This window comes from Coturnix japonica, chromosome 1 (genome assembly GCF_001577835.2).
Source record: "Coturnix japonica isolate 7356 chromosome 1, Coturnix japonica 2.1, whole genome shotgun sequence".
Classification (NCBI taxonomy): Eukaryota; Metazoa; Chordata; class Aves; order Galliformes; family Phasianidae; genus Coturnix; species Coturnix japonica.
The window spans coordinates 52,500,349-52,518,649 of NC_029516.1; the positions used below are offsets into that span (position 1 = coordinate 52,500,349).

General features: G+C 44.6%; 1 protein-coding gene across 6 annotated transcripts in view; it reads right to left on the minus strand.

Annotated features, from left to right (window-relative positions):
* Positions 1 to 18,301, minus strand: part of IQSEC3 (IQ motif and Sec7 domain ArfGEF 3) — a 100,657-nt gene that overhangs the window by 10,158 nt on the left and 72,198 nt on the right. For all 6 annotated transcript variants that reach the window (XM_015865756.2, XM_015865782.2, XM_032445420.1 and 3 more), the window contains 6 exons: positions 17,855 to 18,016; positions 5,311 to 5,433; positions 4,542 to 4,708; positions 2,730 to 2,869; positions 1,889 to 2,014; positions 668 to 767 (listed from right to left, as the gene is read on the minus strand). In XM_015865756.2, coding sequence (XP_015721242.1) covers positions 668 to 767; positions 1,889 to 2,014; positions 2,730 to 2,869; positions 4,542 to 4,708; positions 5,311 to 5,433; positions 17,855 to 18,016 — 818 coding nt within the window. The remainder of the gene's footprint in view (positions 1 to 667; positions 768 to 1,888; positions 2,015 to 2,729; positions 2,870 to 4,541; positions 4,709 to 5,310; positions 5,434 to 17,854; positions 18,017 to 18,301) is intronic.

Sequence of the window (18,301 nt, forward strand, 5' to 3'; positions counted from 1 at the left end):
GCCTTTGCCAGCAGGAAGCCTGCCTGTTTCTGGAATTCCTCCACCACACAACCAGCTTCAATCATGACACATCATGGCTCTATTCCCAGACCATCAAGGTCAGGCTGACTAGGGCTGGCCTCTCGCCATGCTTTGGTGGGTGCTGTTCCAAGGGCTCTGCTTCAATCTCAGGAATCTCAGCACAGCACAGCACATCATACTGCAGGATGGCAGCAGCAGCACCTGTTTTTTTTCAGTGTCAAAGGTAGAGGTGGGTGTTGTGACTTTGGACACAAGTGGAGAGGAGCTAAAGGTGACAGCAGCCTTTTTGTCAGCGAAGTTCTCCTACTGTTGGCTCCTGAGAGCTAAGTGTTGTGTACCTTAGGATCAATTACCTCATTCCTCCAGATTAATGCCCTCCCTGTCACCATGAAAAATCAACTCATTTCATTGAAATTAAGGTCAGCCCTTCTGCCCATGTTTAGACCAAGAGAGATATGAGAAGCCTCTTCTCATCACACTGTATTTGCACAGTAGTGTCCTCAGCACCAAGATTGTTTTTTTCTCTCCTTTCAATTTAACCCTGATAGAATCCCTGCCCTGATGAAAGATCTCACTGGGGTACGCAGCCTCTTCTTCTCCTTTTTCATGCCAAACCCTTCAGGCTACTAAGGAGAATCAGACTTACATTCATTCTCAAAGAGATGGAACTGCATGCCCAACAGGCCAACAGACTTGCAAAACGTGTAGGTCGAGGAGCTTTTCTTCTTGGGGCAAAGCTTGAGGATCTGTTGGAGGAACAAACACATCATTGGGCAGGGTGCTGGTGAGCAGTGAAGCAAGAACAATACAAATTACTCAAAGCACAAAAGAAAAAGATTTTTACAAGCTGTGTTAATTGTACATGGGATGAACACCTGGTGACTGACAGACTCTTAGCCCAGAAAACTGCCTGGCACTCTGTACTTGCAGCAACACTTTGAAATTCTGTATGTGTAGCCCTGGGCCCCCTCAGGTTCTGTTCCCCAGGAATACTAGGGATGATTTTTGGATGCCCATATGTCTGACTTTGCAAGGATAATTTTTTTTCACTAAATATCCTAGGTCTGGAAACCAGAATACATGTGCATGCTGTGTTGCCCTTGCTCCCTCAGCACTAGTCGTCATAGATCTGATTTATCACAAGAAATGGAGGGCTAGCAAGGAATAGACCCTCTCCCCAGGTTCACAAATGGTTGCAGAGGAATAGGTGAGGGAAGTTCTCTAGTCCTCTGGGACAAAATGGCTTGGCTTTGGCTTTACTTTTGCAACATCCACAGTTTCCTTTAGACATTTAACTCAGGCATTTTCTGCCTAAAGCTGAATATCTTTCTTGACTGCATCCTCCTTGTCTCAGCAAACCTGTGTTCACCCTTGTAACTGCTTGAACTCAGCAGCAAGATCCCTAGAGCGGGACACTTTTTAAAGTATTGTATGCATTTCAGGCTCCACTAGGTAGCACCTACTTTTCTGCAGCCTCTGCAATAGTAAAAGGTAGTGGTTTAAACATGTCCGGCAGGAAACTTTTAAAGTGCACAGGAGTGCTCTGCCTAGCATAGTACAAACAGCCAAATAAATGTACTTTGCTCTCACTAAAGAACCTTCCTGGTAGAAAAGGGATGAGAGACAGCAATGACATTACTTGGCTGTGGGACATGACAGTTTGTCTTTTCAAGGGTCAGAAGAGTTTTGGGTTTGGGATGTTGTTAACAGGGAAGGATCCAAAGCTGTGTCTTGTGGTCTTGATGGATCAGGAGATGGTCTGTCCTTAGGATGGGGGAAATCGATGTTGTGGACTGCTTTTATATTTCTTCACAGACAGTCAGGCTAGTTTTATCACTGCATTGCCTAAATGCCAAAGCACACTCACCACTAGCAGGTCATTGAAGAGAAAAACTTCCCTCTGGTGAGCTGCTTGCTTCTGCACTTTGTTCACATCAGTCACTTCATACAAGCGGCTGCAGCAGACCAATCGGCGATGGGGCACAGAGAGAACCTGCAGAAGATCCACAAGAGTGTGTGGAGGTTATGGGAAGGTGCCCATAAGTAGGTTCACCAGCACTCTTAACTTACACAAACCTGCCAGGTGACAGTGGCACAAGAAGGTTCTGCCCACTCTGCCTGCTCTAATCATTTCCTCACAACCACTCCTCACCATCAGTCATCTTGCTGATCCCATAACAAAAGAGAGCCTTCAAGACTTTGATAAATCAGGGGAGTAAACAGTCTGTAGGCAAGCCACTTGTTCACATATCCTATCTTCATATACCTCTGTCTACAAGTCACTGAGTGACTGTTCATCCTTTCTCAGCCCACTGGACTGCCCATGTGCTTCCTGGACAGTCTGCATTTGGAGAGTCTTGTAACCTTCCCTATAACTTTGCCTTTCACATCCTACAACCTCAAAAAGGCTGAAAATTCAGAGCACTGCAGAGCTATCACTGAAGTATTGGCAGGCAGGATCTGCATTGGCAAGCAGGACCTCCAATGAGATTCTTGGGCATTACTGCACTGGATAAAGCAAACTCAGGCCAAGCAAATCCCAAAGAATTAAGAAAGAAATAGATAGCAAATGAGAAGGTGTTCAGAGAAAAATGCAACCAAAGGAAGCATTATGAAAGAAGAGGGTTGGAGAAGAAAACAGCAGGGAACAGTGATGGAGATGGGTGTGAAAAGGGTGATTAGGTGCCAGCAGGGTTATGGGTGCTCACCGTTTTCATTCCAACTATGGACTTCTCCACCTTGGTGACATAAGTCACATGGTCCTCATTGGATTTTAGTTCTTTCTGCTGGATCCTCTCATAGATCCCCACCACCAGCTCCCGTGGGATGTCAGCACCATCATCTACTCCTGCAAAACACAGAAAATGTTGAGCAGAATAGGCAGGGAGAAAAGGAAAAGGTAGAACTGTCATCCCTGACAGTCAGCTGCTGCCTCTGCTCAGTGCAATGTTGAGAAGACAGAAAGGAAATAGATATTTTTTTTCGTTTAGAGAGTCTTCTTTCTTGGTCTAGCACACAGAATGCACCAGCAGCAGAGACAGTTGCGTCTAATACCAATGCTGAAGATTTCATTATTCCATTGCTCTGCATGGTGGCTTCTTTCCATATGTTCCCTAAGGTTTTATTGCCACAATTTCACATTCATATTTCTTGGGCCACTCAGTAGCAACCCCTGCATTGATCTCTTATTATTAGAAGTGCTAGGCATAGAGGATATCTGCAATGTGATCCAGCTGCTCCTCCTGCCAATGCAAGCCTCAGATCTCCTATATACTTGGTAAATTTCAACATTTTCTTTCTGTGGTGTCTCCTATGCATGATACTTCCTTGCTATTCTATGTGATTTCTCTGCCTGGGGTCTACCCCTTCCTCATTTGTATTTGCTTAGCTAATTCTCCAAATTTTGCTATTTGACTCTCGAAGAGTCTGGCAGAAAAGTTCTCTTTCTCCCTCCCCTGAGCCAAACACCACAAATTGCCAGCCCTTCCTCCCACACTGAATTTCTTCAGTCATTTTACACTGGTTTTCTCTGCTTTCCTTCCAGCTCCCTGTTCTGAGGCAAACTACGCTACAGCTGGGGAATTGCCTAGGAATGGAGAGGCATTGTCCTCTTCTGACTCCCTTTTTCATGACCTTGCAAACATCGCCTGAATTCTCTGTGTTCACTGTCTGAACAGCTGTAAGGACAAGAAAAAAAGTAGGAGCCCATAGAAGTTCAGGCTCTAGATGGAGATTTACACTGGGAAAACTTTGAAGGAAGTTGATCTGAATTGCAGATGNAAGAAACACTTGGAAGATGACTGACCTAGGAGTGAGCTTGGCTGGGAAACTAGACTTTGTCTAGACATCGTGTCAAAAAGGCAAAACAATACTGAGCTGCGTTAGCAGAACTGAAAATGAGGAGGAGGAGGTGGTTCTACAGATGAGTATGTTGTGACCACATCTGAAGAAATGCTTTTAACAACCTATTACTGAGATAAGGAAGGACCTTGAAAAGTAGAAGAAAATTGATTTGGGAAACTGATGTATTAGAAATTGCTAAGAGGTAATACATGCATGAACTCTGTCAGGCTTACAGTTACTGCAAGCAATTGCAAGCAATTAAGAAAAAGAAGATTTAGCCTGAATAGAAGAAAAATGTGTTCATATATTTAAAGCAACAAGGAGGGGAAGGGCTTGTTTAACATAATTGAATGGGGTCTAGGAAGGATGGAGATGAACAACAGAAAAATGTAATAAATGGACTGCTTCCAAACAGTGAAAACCATTTAAAGACGAAACCATCTCTCAAGGAAAATGGTTAGTTTGTGAAAAGGCTGGACAGCTTTCTGCAGAGGACAAAGCAGAGATTTTCCCATTCCCCAGCAATGCAGAGGACATTTCAAAGCACTCCACATCTGGCTTACAGAGAGCACCAGAAGCCCCGGAGAAAGGCACTTTGCTAGATTTTTGCTCCCTTCACTGGGGCAGGATTTAGAGAAGCAGGAGGGCAAAAAAAAAAAGCCAAGTGGGATGCTCACCTCTCAGATTGCGAATGAAGTCCTCCAGCATCATCTTCCTGTCAGGCTTGATATTGGGGCTGTACATGTCCGTGTTGAGAAGAATGATTGCAAAGGCCAAGATGAAGATGGTGTCTGGGTTGTGAAACTGCTGGACCACATCTGGATTACACATGCAGTACCTTTGGCTGCAGTAGGAGGGATGCACACACTTAACATAGAACACTGGAGTCCTCTGCTCAAGGGTAGCAATGACTTCTTCATGCATGGATCAAATTCCTCCTTCCACTCCAGCTCTCACACTAATGAGAAGGAACTGCTAGCACTCTAAAGGCCAGTTTACTACCAACAGCTGAAACTGGCCACTAAAAGGTTTCTTGTTCTCAGAAGCCAAAAGAGCAAATGACAGTAGACAGACTACCCAACCTGGGGTCACTGCAGTGGTAATACTAGTGTCTACTCCAGTCTGTATTGCTAAAGGTTCCTCTGGATGCAACAAGGGAACAACCCAGCATCCTTGCAAGCCCTAGAGCTGCTTTTCTTGTCAGTCACCAATAAACAAGGAGTCATTTGCTGGCAAATATGGCTGGACTCACTCTGACCCTTTGTGCCCTTCATGCCACTGGACATCCATTAAGGATGTGGCTCTGTGGCAGCAGTGGAACAATCAGCTTCTTTAAAAGAGAAGTCCCTGGCCATTCATTCCATTTGTGCTGCATGTTTTCTGCCTCGGGCACACTCTCTGCTTCCATCAGTTGCAACTGTGTGGCCACAGGGCTCTCTTTCTTACCTGAAGGCCTCAATTAGCCGCTCGACCTTCTGTGCCTCCCCCTGCACACGGATGTGGGCCTGGAATTTCCGCAATGCTTCATCCAGCTCCATGCCTGAGAAGTCCATCTCGTCCACCACGCAGCTGTGGGAAGGGGACATGACATAGCCTTTGTAAGCACCTCCTCCTAGGCAGGATGCCAGGTTGGCTTGTACAGTGTGGTGCTCAGGTTGAGTTTCCAAGGGAGATACCATGGAACAGGTCCTGAGATAGCACTGTATTTATGTTGGTATTTTCCATATCTGTGCAGTTATAAATATATAGACAACTATAGTGGTATAGACATTTAGACTCCTATATACCAGTGTGAATACAGAGATAAATCAATCTGTTTTGGCCTCTTTTAATTATCTGGCAATACTTCACACACTGTCCACTGTTCCTAACTCCCTCCCAGCATGAACACTTGTTTACCACCCATTTATCCATCCTCCGACTGCATCCACTGTACTTATCTTCTTCTCATCTTCCATTCAGTCAAGCACGTATCTGCATTTGCAACCCAAGTCTTTCTTCTCCACTCTTCGCTACTACCCAAATGCTGCAGCAAAAATATTCACTACACTTGTAAAGACCAGAGGCCAATGTGGCCTCAAAGAAAATGTGAAATGGAAGCTCTTGTACAGAACACTAAAACATCAGCTGGCTTGAAACATCAGGGGGTTGGAACTACATGATCCTTGAGGTCCCTTCCAACCCAGGTCATTCTGTGATTCTGTGATTCTGTGTGTGATCAAGGGTGTTTCTGTCCATTTAGCCAGATAGCAGGATCCTCAACAAATAATTCTGTCCTAACTACTATTAATTTCACACATTTCTATTCTTTCCACACAAACTTTTCTACTTCCACCATAATTCAGAGCCACGCTACCCTGTCAGCAAAGAAAATCTTTCACCTCACACACTGGTATTGCTTTCCCTCAATAGCAATACATTGCACTCTGGAAATTCATAGCCATCCTCAAATATGGGGATCATTCCTCTCTTGCTTCTCATTTACATTCTCATCTTACAGAAGTGCCACTGCTAATCTCAGAAATCTACTACAACTGTTCTTTCTCTCTTCACAGTTAAGTCCTCAAGTTCTTATCAAGTGGTACTTTGGTCTTCATTTGTAAAATACCTTCTCTATGTGGATTCAGCACATTTTGCTAGCAGATTCCTCTTATCTATGTCCAGGTCATTGCTACAAACATTCACCAAAACGCTAGGCTCAGGAAACTCCTCATAATCTCCTTTAAGTCCATCTTCCTATTTCTACAGAATAGGCACTAATGTCTGCATAAGCCAATTCTCTTTCCCATTCATGATTCCTTTGCTAATATCTTTCTCTTCTACACTCAACTAGCCATTTCTCGTGTCAAATACTTTCCTGAAGTATTTAGAATTATCTTCTGTATGTTCCTTATCTAGAAAACCAATTATTTATCAAAGAAAGACAGAATTAATCTGTTCTCCACTGGCGCTACTATGTACCATTTACTTTCTCGTCTGGTATTATTTTTTCCCAGAAATGAATTCTCAAATCTGACATCATATCTGAAAGACGAAGAAATTCACAGGTGCCAAAATTCCATTTTCTTTAAATTCTTCCTTAAATACAAAGATACTAGCTCACTAATATTCAGCAAAATTGCACCACCTGGACATCACAAATATATTAAAAAATCACATTTTCTGCTTCCACACCCTTCAAGTGCTAATTCTACCTTTCATCCCATTTCTCTCATCCTCTGTGTTACATTTAGTTTGGCTTTCTCTTGTAAAGGGTAAACTGATCCCAGGTTTAGGGCTGGGAGGAAATTTTCCAAAAGACGGGTCATCTGGGTCTGCATGAGGAATGTAGAGAATGAGGGATGAAGCAAGTAAATTAAAGGGAGAGGGGATTAGCTTCCTTCCAGATTCTTCCATTTGCTAGAATCATCCAGAAATTTCACCAAACACGCTTTTGCTAATAAAAACATATGCTGTAATCAGGTTCTTCTGCTTTCTTTCTGTGATATCCTACAGATTTTGCTATTAGTCTTTTCTACAGTTCTGCAGTTTGCTGTAGGCTGTTGTGCAGTATTTTGTGAACTAGGCTGTTGAATGTCACAACAGCAGCCTTGCTAGAACAAAAAATTATTGCCTGTATCTCTCAGATGGGCAAGGGATAAGATTCAAATGCTCAGAGAGCTCTTTTTCTTGTGGCATTCCCCTGTTCATTCAAGAGCTGAGATATCATTGCTTAAGTGGAGTGACACCTACAGAGTACCTTACCAAAAGCTCTGTCTGAACTTAGGGTGTTCAGTATCTTCTATGCAGTAGTTATAATCTCAAACAAGAAACATGGACTCCTTCCTTACACAAATTCCAGATAATCAAAGCATAGAAGCATCTAGTCAAGAGAAAGGGTAGAGAATCAATGGGGCCGCTCTCAGAGGAAACCTCACAGAAATTCTTCATTTTCCTCTCCAAGAGGTGGACTGCAGAAACACTCGCAAATTGATTCTGGCAGCAGTGAAAACTCACTCTAGTGCCCCTTTCCTTTGTTATTTTTATTTTTCTCATGCTTGCACTCACTTGTCCCTTGGGTTGACATCAAAGCATTCTGCTTCTTGGAATTTAGCTTTGATAGTAAGAAAAGTTTTTCTCTGGTTAGTCATTATTGTGTTCACAGCTGCAAACATCTCTGCAGTTGGACTTCTGTTATTATTTTTTAATCCTTTCTGATACATGATGTTTCTCAGCATTGACCCCAATGATTTTGCTATTACTATCTGCTTCCAGACGTGTGAAAGCAAGAGTCCTTGCACATACCTTTAAGACCTGCTGAGGTCATCCCAGAAGACCAATACACCACCATTACACTGTATCTTTTCCTTCCTCCCCCACTGATAAATCCTTCCCCCTCCACACAGAATGGCCATCTTTTATTTCAAGTCTGAATCACAAATAATAAAGTCAATACTCTTCTCTCTTAGGACAAATAAGGCAAGTCAGTTGTTTATAGTTCTTTTCAAACTCAAGCAAATAGATAGAATCATTTCCACACCTTTACTTCATACTCACTTCAGTGTCAACATCATTTTTTCAGACCACCCTTCTGCTATCATCTGTCACACAGCAGCAAAGTGTAATGGCATACTGAGGGAAGGTTCAACCTCTACTGCCATACCACCAACACCTGCCTCTGGCATCATGGGCCAACAGAATAAAATAGGAGGCATTACTTTCAGAGCAGCCCTTGTATTACTGATGTTGACTGTGCAGCTATTCAGAAAAGATTCCTAACATCTGCCACACAACCTACGTCCCTGTGCTGGAAAAAGGACACAGTAACTAATGTATCAAGCTAATAGGGACCCTGAAATTATCCTTAAGTTTTGCTAAAGGACAGAGCAAGACAGAAATACTCTTGAGATTAGATTCTGTAATGTTTTGGGGAAGACAATACCAGAAACTGCATAGGACTAGTTGAAGAACAGCCTATTTATAAAAGAATGTGTGACCATAAGCACAACACAAGCTCAAAAACAGTAGTAGACCGTAGATAATTTCTGAGGCTTGTTCCTGACCTGGATAGGCAAAGCTGAAATGAACAACAGGGTTCATCACCTTTACATTTTAAATGTCAGTGTATGGGTCATCCCATCGTCCGGGCTGAGGAGGGCCCAGGATGCACAGCATCCCAGGGCAGTGTGAGGGAACTGCCTTTGCTTAGCTTTGAGAAGGCTCAGGGAGGATCTGAGTGTTGACTACAGCTGCCTACTGGGAGCATGGGAGATGAAACCTGACTTTTCTCACAGGTGCTCAGTGGTGGAAGGATGAGAGGCACCAGGCTCACACTGGAGCATGGACAACTCCCAGTTAGGCAAAAGGAAAAGACTGCCACCATGAGGGTGCTCAGACATGGAACTAGTGCCCAGAGAGACTGTAGGTCTCCATCCTCCCCAGGGTATCCAAACTTAACCAAGCTTGACTGAATGAATCAAATGTGTCATCTGCACTAAAGGTCTTCCAAAATGGTATCAGGCAAAAAAGATATACATACAAGATGAGAGGTGACACCTGCCCCCATCAGTCCACTGGACAGCTTGAAGCTTAATAGTTGCTACTACCTCCTGCATCTGTACAAGGCATGAAAGCAAAACACTGGAAACATCCAGGAAAAAGGGACACAATGGGATCACCTGATACCATGTTAGCATAGGTACAGCAAGCCATCACCAGAAATACAACTGGCCTAGATCTTTGTTCAACAACAGTCTCTACATTTTCTTGGCACACTATTTGCAATTTAGTCACTGCACAGGAAACAAACACCTCCCTTTCCTCTTCACCTAATATTACAGTCTGATCACTTTCATGTTGCAAGAGGTGCAGAGGGGGATAGCCACCTACATAGCTTTGTCTCTGTACCTAAGCTTTCTTTTCAAGATCCCTATTCCAGAGATTGAAGAGCTGGAATCTGCCCAAACTACTTATGAAGAGGCACAACTGATATCCATGGAGGGCCTGGCTTCACCTTCAACTGCCCATTCTGTGTTCATGGAGAGAAAAGGCTAAGGATAGCAAACCCTAACTGGCTTTCTCATACTTGGAAATATGGAAAGCCTCACTTCAACTCACCTCACCTCACCAGCCCTCCAATGGATCCTTCCTGCTGTACAGACACCCAGAGGACACCAGGCCCTCTCCTCCCCACTGCCCTCCCTTGGGGATCAGGGCAGATGAGATGCCACCTTCTCATGCTCAAAGAGTGGGAGTGAGGGCTGGGAAAGTACAGCCTGAGGCATCTCTTGAAACTCAACAGTTTTTAATGATTGCATCTCCTTTGGCTGCCTGTAGGGTGTCAGTATGCTTTGCCCCTCTCTGCTACTTGCTGGCACCAGGATGGCTCCATTCCAGACATCTGCAGGGTGGCTGAGAACCCCCCTTCCCCAAATCTCTTGGTACATTCTTGCAACCGTCTCACAGAAAGAGCCATGGGTCCCAGCACCCAACTGCCATGTTTTGGTCACCATGGGACACTCAGAATCCTATTGCCATGGCCACCTTCTTTTCCAAGCCCTGTAAAAATGACCCTGCATCCAGAATACCAGTCACTGAGCCAGCACAGCCAGTGATATTCTTTCTCTGTGTGAGATGTACAAGAAATTTTCCTTCAAGGACAGAGGATGAAGCATCTGCTTTTCAAGAAGAGGCAGCTGATGGAAAGAGGTAATGACATTGAGCTCATGGAGGTGGATCCATCTCCAGAGGATGTCCTGATGGAAGTGGGTACACCTCCACTTGGGCAGACCACTCACCATGCCATTGTGAAGAGACCAAGAAGAGACAAAGGTTAACACAGAGATGGCTCCCTGTGTACAAGGAGTAAAAGAGCAACTTATGTGTATGTGCTAAATCTAGTACAAACAGCAGCAGCATGCTTGTGAGATGCCTATTCCTAGACAACCAGGAGGACCGAAGGACAACAAAGCAAGAGTAGAGTAGTCGTCTTACAAAATCTCCTCCTGCTAGAAGGACTTTGGACCTTTGGATCATGTTGCTGAAGTGAGTGGGAAAGGTGCTGACACCTTGCTCATAAACCAGGTGTGGTGACACCTGTATTCACGAGGAGCTTGGTCTGTCTCAATGCATAGAGAAGTCAGACACCTCATAAATGCAGAGAATTGCATTCATGGTGTCAGGTGATGGAACCAAAGAGTGAGATCCTCTTTGCAACATTTTGCCCCACTGATATGTCCATGGTGGCTGTGCTGCCTTCTAGGCTGCAAGGCATGATTCCCCCCAAAAATTGGTGGGCACACAGACATCAGGGCTGTGAGGATTTAGCATAGGGCTAAGCATGACAAAAAAAGCCTTGTGGCAAAAGGATTCAGAGAAGGCAGGAAGCAGCTGTATCGTGTGGGGCTGGAATCTGCTCACCCATGCATAATGACCTATTTTCTAGCTTTTCCACTCAGGTGACAACGTAGCATGAGCTCGGCTGCAACTAAAAGCATCTGTAATGAACCTGCAGCCCATGTTCGGGGAGGAGATACAGGGGAAGGCATCGAGGTGGAAAGTTTAAGACAAGGCACAGAAATACTAATAAAAACCATCCCTTTTCTCAGCATCCCTGTGATCTTTCTGAAGACAAGCCAGGCATAGGGAGTACTGCAGAGGAAGAGATCAAGCTCCCTGGGAGGAAGCTGCCCCTGCAGGTGTTAGCTAAGGCCCACAGTAAGAAAAGCAAGCAGGGCTCACTGTTTCCTTGCACAAGCGGGCAGGGGCTTGTGTCCCAGTCCTGCCCTCCATACAGCACCTCTTCCTGCTGTCCTCATGCTACAGTTGTCTCTACAATGGAGATCATGGCCTGCAACTGCTGCACTCCCTTTCTAGGGGGTACAGCATCACATGTATTGCCTGATCTCCTCTGGGGTTGCCATGCCTACTTGCCCTCCCAGGTCTGTTGGTACTTACTTTAGCATAGTTAGAAACAGCTGCCATGCCTTAGGACAGAGCTGTGTTCCAAAGTGGAAAGTTGCTTCCTCTCTGGACACTTTGGTCATGCAGGACAAGACCCTGTCTAGCCTTATTCACCCTCCTGGAGAGCCTCTGTACAAGAGAAAACCATTTCCCAGGCATCCATGCAAGTTCAAGCTGTACTTTCAACCCTTGCAGCTTGTCATGGGAAAGTCACTCTTGCTCACAATTCTGATCTGTGCCACAGCTCTGCTTGCAGCAGGAGGTCAGAACTGCCTAACATGTTCTTCTCTCTGTTCTCTGTTTCCATTGCATCATTATCTACTACTTCTCAGCACAAGAAGCAGCACTGTGCTGTTCAAATCCTCCTGTAATACAAGTCCCCTATTGATCCTCTCTAATGTCCTTAGTGAGAAGGGGAAAGTAGGCTAGTCTGGGGCTAACCTGTCAAGTTCACTCTGCCAGTCAGAGGAAGCTAACACTTCTATAAAAGACAGCCTCTTAGCTGGGTTTCCATCTCTGCTTTTACACTCATAAGAGCGACTTTTCTCTATCTCTGACTTCCCATGAGAAAAAAGAGAAGACACTAATGGCTTGACAGACAGGAGAGCTGCTCACCAACAAGGAGAATGTGTCTAACAGTAACTTACAGTCTGATAGGAACAAGCCCCCAGATCAGCACACTGTCCCCTCTTCTTCAATGTCTACACCTGTCTCTACTGACAGCAAATGCACCAGGACAGCCACTTCTGCATATCGGAGTCCCACAGCCTGAGTACAAACCATCTGACACCAGCAGCATAGCTGACTCAGTTCACGGCACCACACACATTATCTTGCTCATGAATGAACTATAAATGGAAGCAGTTCTTGAGTCAGAAACAGGTGGAGGGGAACAATGAACTAAAGAGAAGGGAAGGATGAATGAAAGAGAACAAGAGCAACAAATAAACTTAGGGTTAAGAGTGCACACAAACAAATAAACAATGCATCTGAGTATGTAATACAAAAGAAAAGAATAAAGAAGTAAGAATGATGCTGTACCTTACTAGAAATGTGTGCATTGGCCCTGACTTTTTCAAAGTAACAATATGATTTTTCTGTCACATTTGACAGGTAGATTTGATGAAAACTGTCCAATACCAGAACAGAGTTTTAATGGATCAGGCTCCCTCTCTGCAGCTGTATTTCTTGGACTGACAGATGCTGAAACCCTAGGACGAGTCCCATCTTGCTGCAGGCAGGATTCTCATGAGAAGAAGCTGGATCTTACTGTGGGGTGCTGGATCTTTCTGTCAGATGCTTAAAATTGGCTACAGCTGGGATTCATCCCTGTAACATAAAATGTTTAAAAGCTAGATGTCCAGGCAAAACAGGAACAAAGAAAAATGGCACTCTTGAGGGACCTGTGTCTCTCCACTGGCTAAAGGGATTCATAAATTGATAGATGACACTAAACTTGGTGGTGGTTAACAATAGGGGAGATAAATCCTGCTCTTAAAGATTGAAGCCTTGTTTGCAAGAGGAAATGACATATTTCATCTCTCTAACAAAAGAGAAGTGAGCAGTTTAGTGTTATCAAAGGATGACTGCCAATTACAGTTATATACTCTCAAAAATCCCCTACTCTTTCCCTTATTTCTCTGGTTGGTGTGTGTAATTACCTGTGAGTTATCCGGATATATTTTCTGAGTTCCAAGAAAAACAGTTAAAGGTTGAAAGACAGAATAGGAGGATGGAAAAGAGAATATAATTTAAGGACTTCTATTAGTTGGATATGCAGATGTGAGAAGGCAAAATAGCAAACTAAAGGGCTTATGCCTCGTACCAAGTTTATCCTCATTCACCCTTAACCATGCATATGAGGCTTTGCAAACAGTATGATGCATCTTTGGAGTTCTGCATTCACTATGTGGGCAGAAAAGAGGGATTCTCTTCACAGCACCAGGCTCAACTGTGCACTTCTAAGCTCTTCTACCTGACTCTAGGAACAGGCAGTGGTTGGCTTGTTTGCCATCTAGCATAGCTCAAATACCCACAGAATCACACAGAATCACAGAATGACCCGGGTTGGAAGGGACCTCAAGGATAATGTAGTTCCAACCCCCCTGCCTAGCAGGGCCACAAATACCCATTCCATACCCATGGAAGCCAAGAGAAGTTTGCAGAGTATTGACTTATGGCCGGACTTAGAGCTGGGTCTGGAATTTATAACCTGGGCAGCTCTACCCAGTATCCAAATGCACAATGGAGCTGGAGACTTTTGCAGATGTTTTAAAAGCTGTCTCATTATTTATTTAAGCAGTTGGGTTAATTCAACCTGGCTGCAATTGAAACAGTGCTTACAGTACACATTTCTAACACAAGTTTTCACATCGAGTGCAAGCTAAACTAACACAGCAAATGACATCAATAATTGAAATTGCTCTGGGGAGGGATGGGATGGTCCAGGAAGGCTCCAAGGCCATGTCTGGGATGTGAAGTAGCAGAGTTGTCTCCTCCTGAACACAGGCTTATTCACTGCAGGTGGTCAGTGCCTACCAATGGCCATTCTAACCAGGCACTGGAGCTTGTCAGGACCAACAGTGCCAAGGAACTGAAGGGCCACTTGGGCCACAGAAATGAGAGTGGAACTGGGAAAGTTAAACAAAAGCTATGTAAAGGCTATTCTGATTGCCATGTGCTCTCCAGGGAATACCATGTCTCCTAATACTGGCTTGTGTATGGGTATACGTCATAGGTATATGTCGGGACTGCAAGACAGACACTGTCCCAACCTATGCAGTGTTACTGAGCTAACTTGCTGGGAGTTGTTCCTTAGTTACACTAGTGGAACAAGGAACCAGACTAGGACTTAGTCCTAAAATGCTAGAATACCTTTGAGTTGCCTTATACTTACATGCAAACATCTCAGAAGTTGTGACCAGCCCAGAAGCACTGGAAAATGCCATCACAGTGTCATACCCTACCAGCCTCTATCAACCCTCTTCATCCTCATGCAAGTTAAACATCCAGGATGGTAATCCTGTGTGAGATTTTGTTCCAGCAATGCCTTTTTTCCATGCATGCCACACCGTTGTGTGCAGCTATTGACCACACAGCTCTCACAAGAGCTGACTTGCAAAACCCGCCAGCCACTGCTATCCAGAAGCTCAAAATTTATACACAAGAGAAAGTACCTGCAAACAGCACAGCTGCAACTAGCTGAATTATTTGGCAATCTTTCATTCTTTTCTTTCCTGTTGTAGAGCATTTTTTGTATATTTTACGTCTGCTTTTACATTTCCCTTTAAGGAATATGAGTCAGCAATTTATCTGTTGTTTAAAGCACTCAGGTACAGCTTTGATCTCCAAATTTGGATTTCAGCTGCTTAAAGATACGTAGACGCAACCTTAACAGCTCACTTCCCACTTCTGAGCTTTGCTTCCTCCATCTGTAAATAGGACAGTAGGGACACTCCTTCATAATACATTTGGAGTGCTACATTGAGAGGTACAGTGGAAACAGAAAGCAATGATGGAGTATGGCCACATGCTTTAATAGCTCTCCTGCAACATTCAGAGACAATACAAGCAACTACATCACAGCAGCTCCTGGGCATTGAGACTGGGAGACTGACATCAAGCTTTGTAATACAGACTGTTACCAGGTGCTGCTGACACAGTCTATAGTCACACACGAACTGGAAGAACGCGGTCATTTGCAGGAATTGAATGTAAGACTACAGAAATGCTAGCCTATTGCTACTGCAGAGGCTGTCTGTGCAGAGGCTGGCTTTGGACTTTAGCAGTGTATCTGTCAGGGGAAAGCAGCCCACACACTGCTGGAGAAATAGAAGCAATTACTTTTAATTGTAGTTCTCAGCATGAAAAACTGGAGACAACAAGTGTTTCATTGCTGTTCTAATCAATACCCATACAGCATATTAAAAATAGGGCTGGATCAAAGGTCAGAAATGAGCAGCCACAGGCAGCAGCAGTTGCATCAGGAATGGAGTTTTAAATTTGGGCCCAGATTTGGATGCTGAACTGGCATACTCTCCACTTGCAGTACTGCACTCAGCTCTGGGGTCCTCAGCATAAGGGAATGGACCTGTTGGAGTGATTCCAGAGAAGGCCATGATGATGGACAGAGGGCTGGAGCACCTCTCCTGTTAAGACAGGCTGAGAGAGCTGGAGTTATTTAGCCTGGAAAAGGGAAGGTGCCAGGGAGATGTCATTGTGATCTAGTATTTAAAGTGGTCCTACAGAGAAGGTAGAGAGGGACTCTTTACCAGGGATTGTAGTGATAGGTGTAAAAAGGTAATGGCTTTAAACTGAAAGAGGTTAGCTTGAGATTAGATATTAGAAAGAAATTATTTACTATAAGTGTAGTAAGGCACTGGAACAGCTTGGCCAGAGAAGGTGTGGATGCACCATCCCTGGAGGTGTTCAAGGCCCAGCTGGATGGGGCCTGGGCAGCTTGTGGCAGCCTACTGGGTGGCAGCCTTGTCTCCATAGGGGGAGTTGGAACTAGATGAACCTTAAGGTGCCTTCCAACTCAAATTATTCTATGATTCTATGATGATTCAATTACGTTTTACCCAGGAGTAGGAGTGGTGTGATGTTGGATTTAGGATTTCTCTTTGGCTTGCTTCAAGATAAGCCACTGTGAAACTGAAAAGAGTTATCATTTTGGAGACGGGGAAAATATTACAATGGATGCAATACAAAGGACTGTGCCTCACAGAAAGGCAGCTCTCACTGAGAACTGTGCTATTGCCTAATGAAAGAAAGACCCAGTTGACTGCTGATCATCTCTGGAAACAGGTCTTTGAACAAGCTTGTTGCGCCATGACTACACATGTTACATTACCATGCATGGCAGCACTTGCATTTACACTCTGGTGAAAACTCCCCCTCTGCCTTTACTGCATTGGCTCTCAGGGTGGCAGAAGCATTATCCTATCGCTTCACACCATGCAGAGCTGTGCTTTCTCCTTCTCCCTCATCTGTATGGCAAGAAGTAGATCAGGGCCAAACAGGAAATTAAGGCTCATCTCAATTCCCCAGGATCATCTCTGCAGAAAGCCTGTCATCCTGAACAACATTCAGAAAAGCGGGTAACGTGCTTTTCTGCCTAACATTTCTACTCTGTGATGCATCCTGTGATGCTCACAGTAGAGGGATAACAAGTTAGCAATATTTAGCAACATGAAAGGCAAGGCAGTAGGCAGACATAGGTAGCATATATAGGTCTTAGGTGTTCCCAGGATTCTGTAGCCCAAATTGCAAGGCTTGAAAAAGAAGAGAGATGTAGGCTGAGAGACGCATGGCTTGTGTGAGCAGGAGGTAGCCACAGTGAGTGAACTGAAGGGAACAATTCAGCAAAAGCAGCTACTGAAAAGAAGCAGGTATGAAACCTAAGATCTTGTTGAGAAAAAAGACGGCTCAGTCTGCTAGAGTTTTTGGAATGCGGATATTCCTCAATGCTCTATGACTATAGAGTAAACTAATTAGTAGCAGGTTTCTTCGTGCAGGCCTCTTTATTACCACCCACAGAACAAGCTGCCCTCTTATTTCCCTTATCGAGCAGCTGGAATAATTGAAAAACCCACCCATTACAGACCTGGACAGCAAAGGAGCCACGTGCATAGACAGCATTTGCTGTTTCCTGCTGGTCTCACAGCAAGGAGCAAATGCTTTTTCTCATCTGCTTCTCTTAGCACTTTCTAGAAAGCAACAGGTGTGCTTTGTTTGGATGGGGTGAGACATGAGTCATAGACTTCTTCAGACACAAAATCTCCTGGCATCACTAGTCTTACCCCCTATGGTGCTGAACTCCAGCTGGATGATGGCAGGCCCTTTGGGAAGGAGAAACTGAAATGACACCAAGAGGCAAACACATTGCTGGGAAATGCAATGAGGGGCACCAGATTGGAGTAGAAATTGTGAAGTTCCCACAGAAATTGAGGGGTACGGAGCACAGGGTGCTTGTTGGTGCAGCTAAGGGCAGGGTGGGTGATAACTCCATAAAAGAACAGGAAGGAGAGGAAGAGGTTTCCATACTTACTCCAGGACATCCCTGTTGAACTGTTTTTTGCTGTTGCCTAGGAACTCCCCAATCATCTGGCGGCTGAGGCCCTTCCGCTGGAGCAAGAAGTGTGCCACCCCAATAGGAGTGTCTGGGATGAAGCCCCGGGAGATCAGGAACTGGATCCCTTTGTCTGGGTTTCTGAAAAGGAAGGACAAAAATATAGTGAATTGGCATGAACTCTCTGGGACATCAGCACCCCTGGCTCATCATCTGTTGCACCAATAGTGCAGTCCTCAGTATGTACACAGGCTCCTATGAGTTCATGTATGAGACAGGCATGGGACTGGTGCAGGCAGGGAACAGACTTGGGAGCATTCTCCCCACATGCTGATGAGTGCAAACAGATTCCATGGGAGCCACTGTGTCACCTGCAGCACCTGATGTTATGTGGAGGAGACTGGAAGTGCCTCTTGCCACAAACCA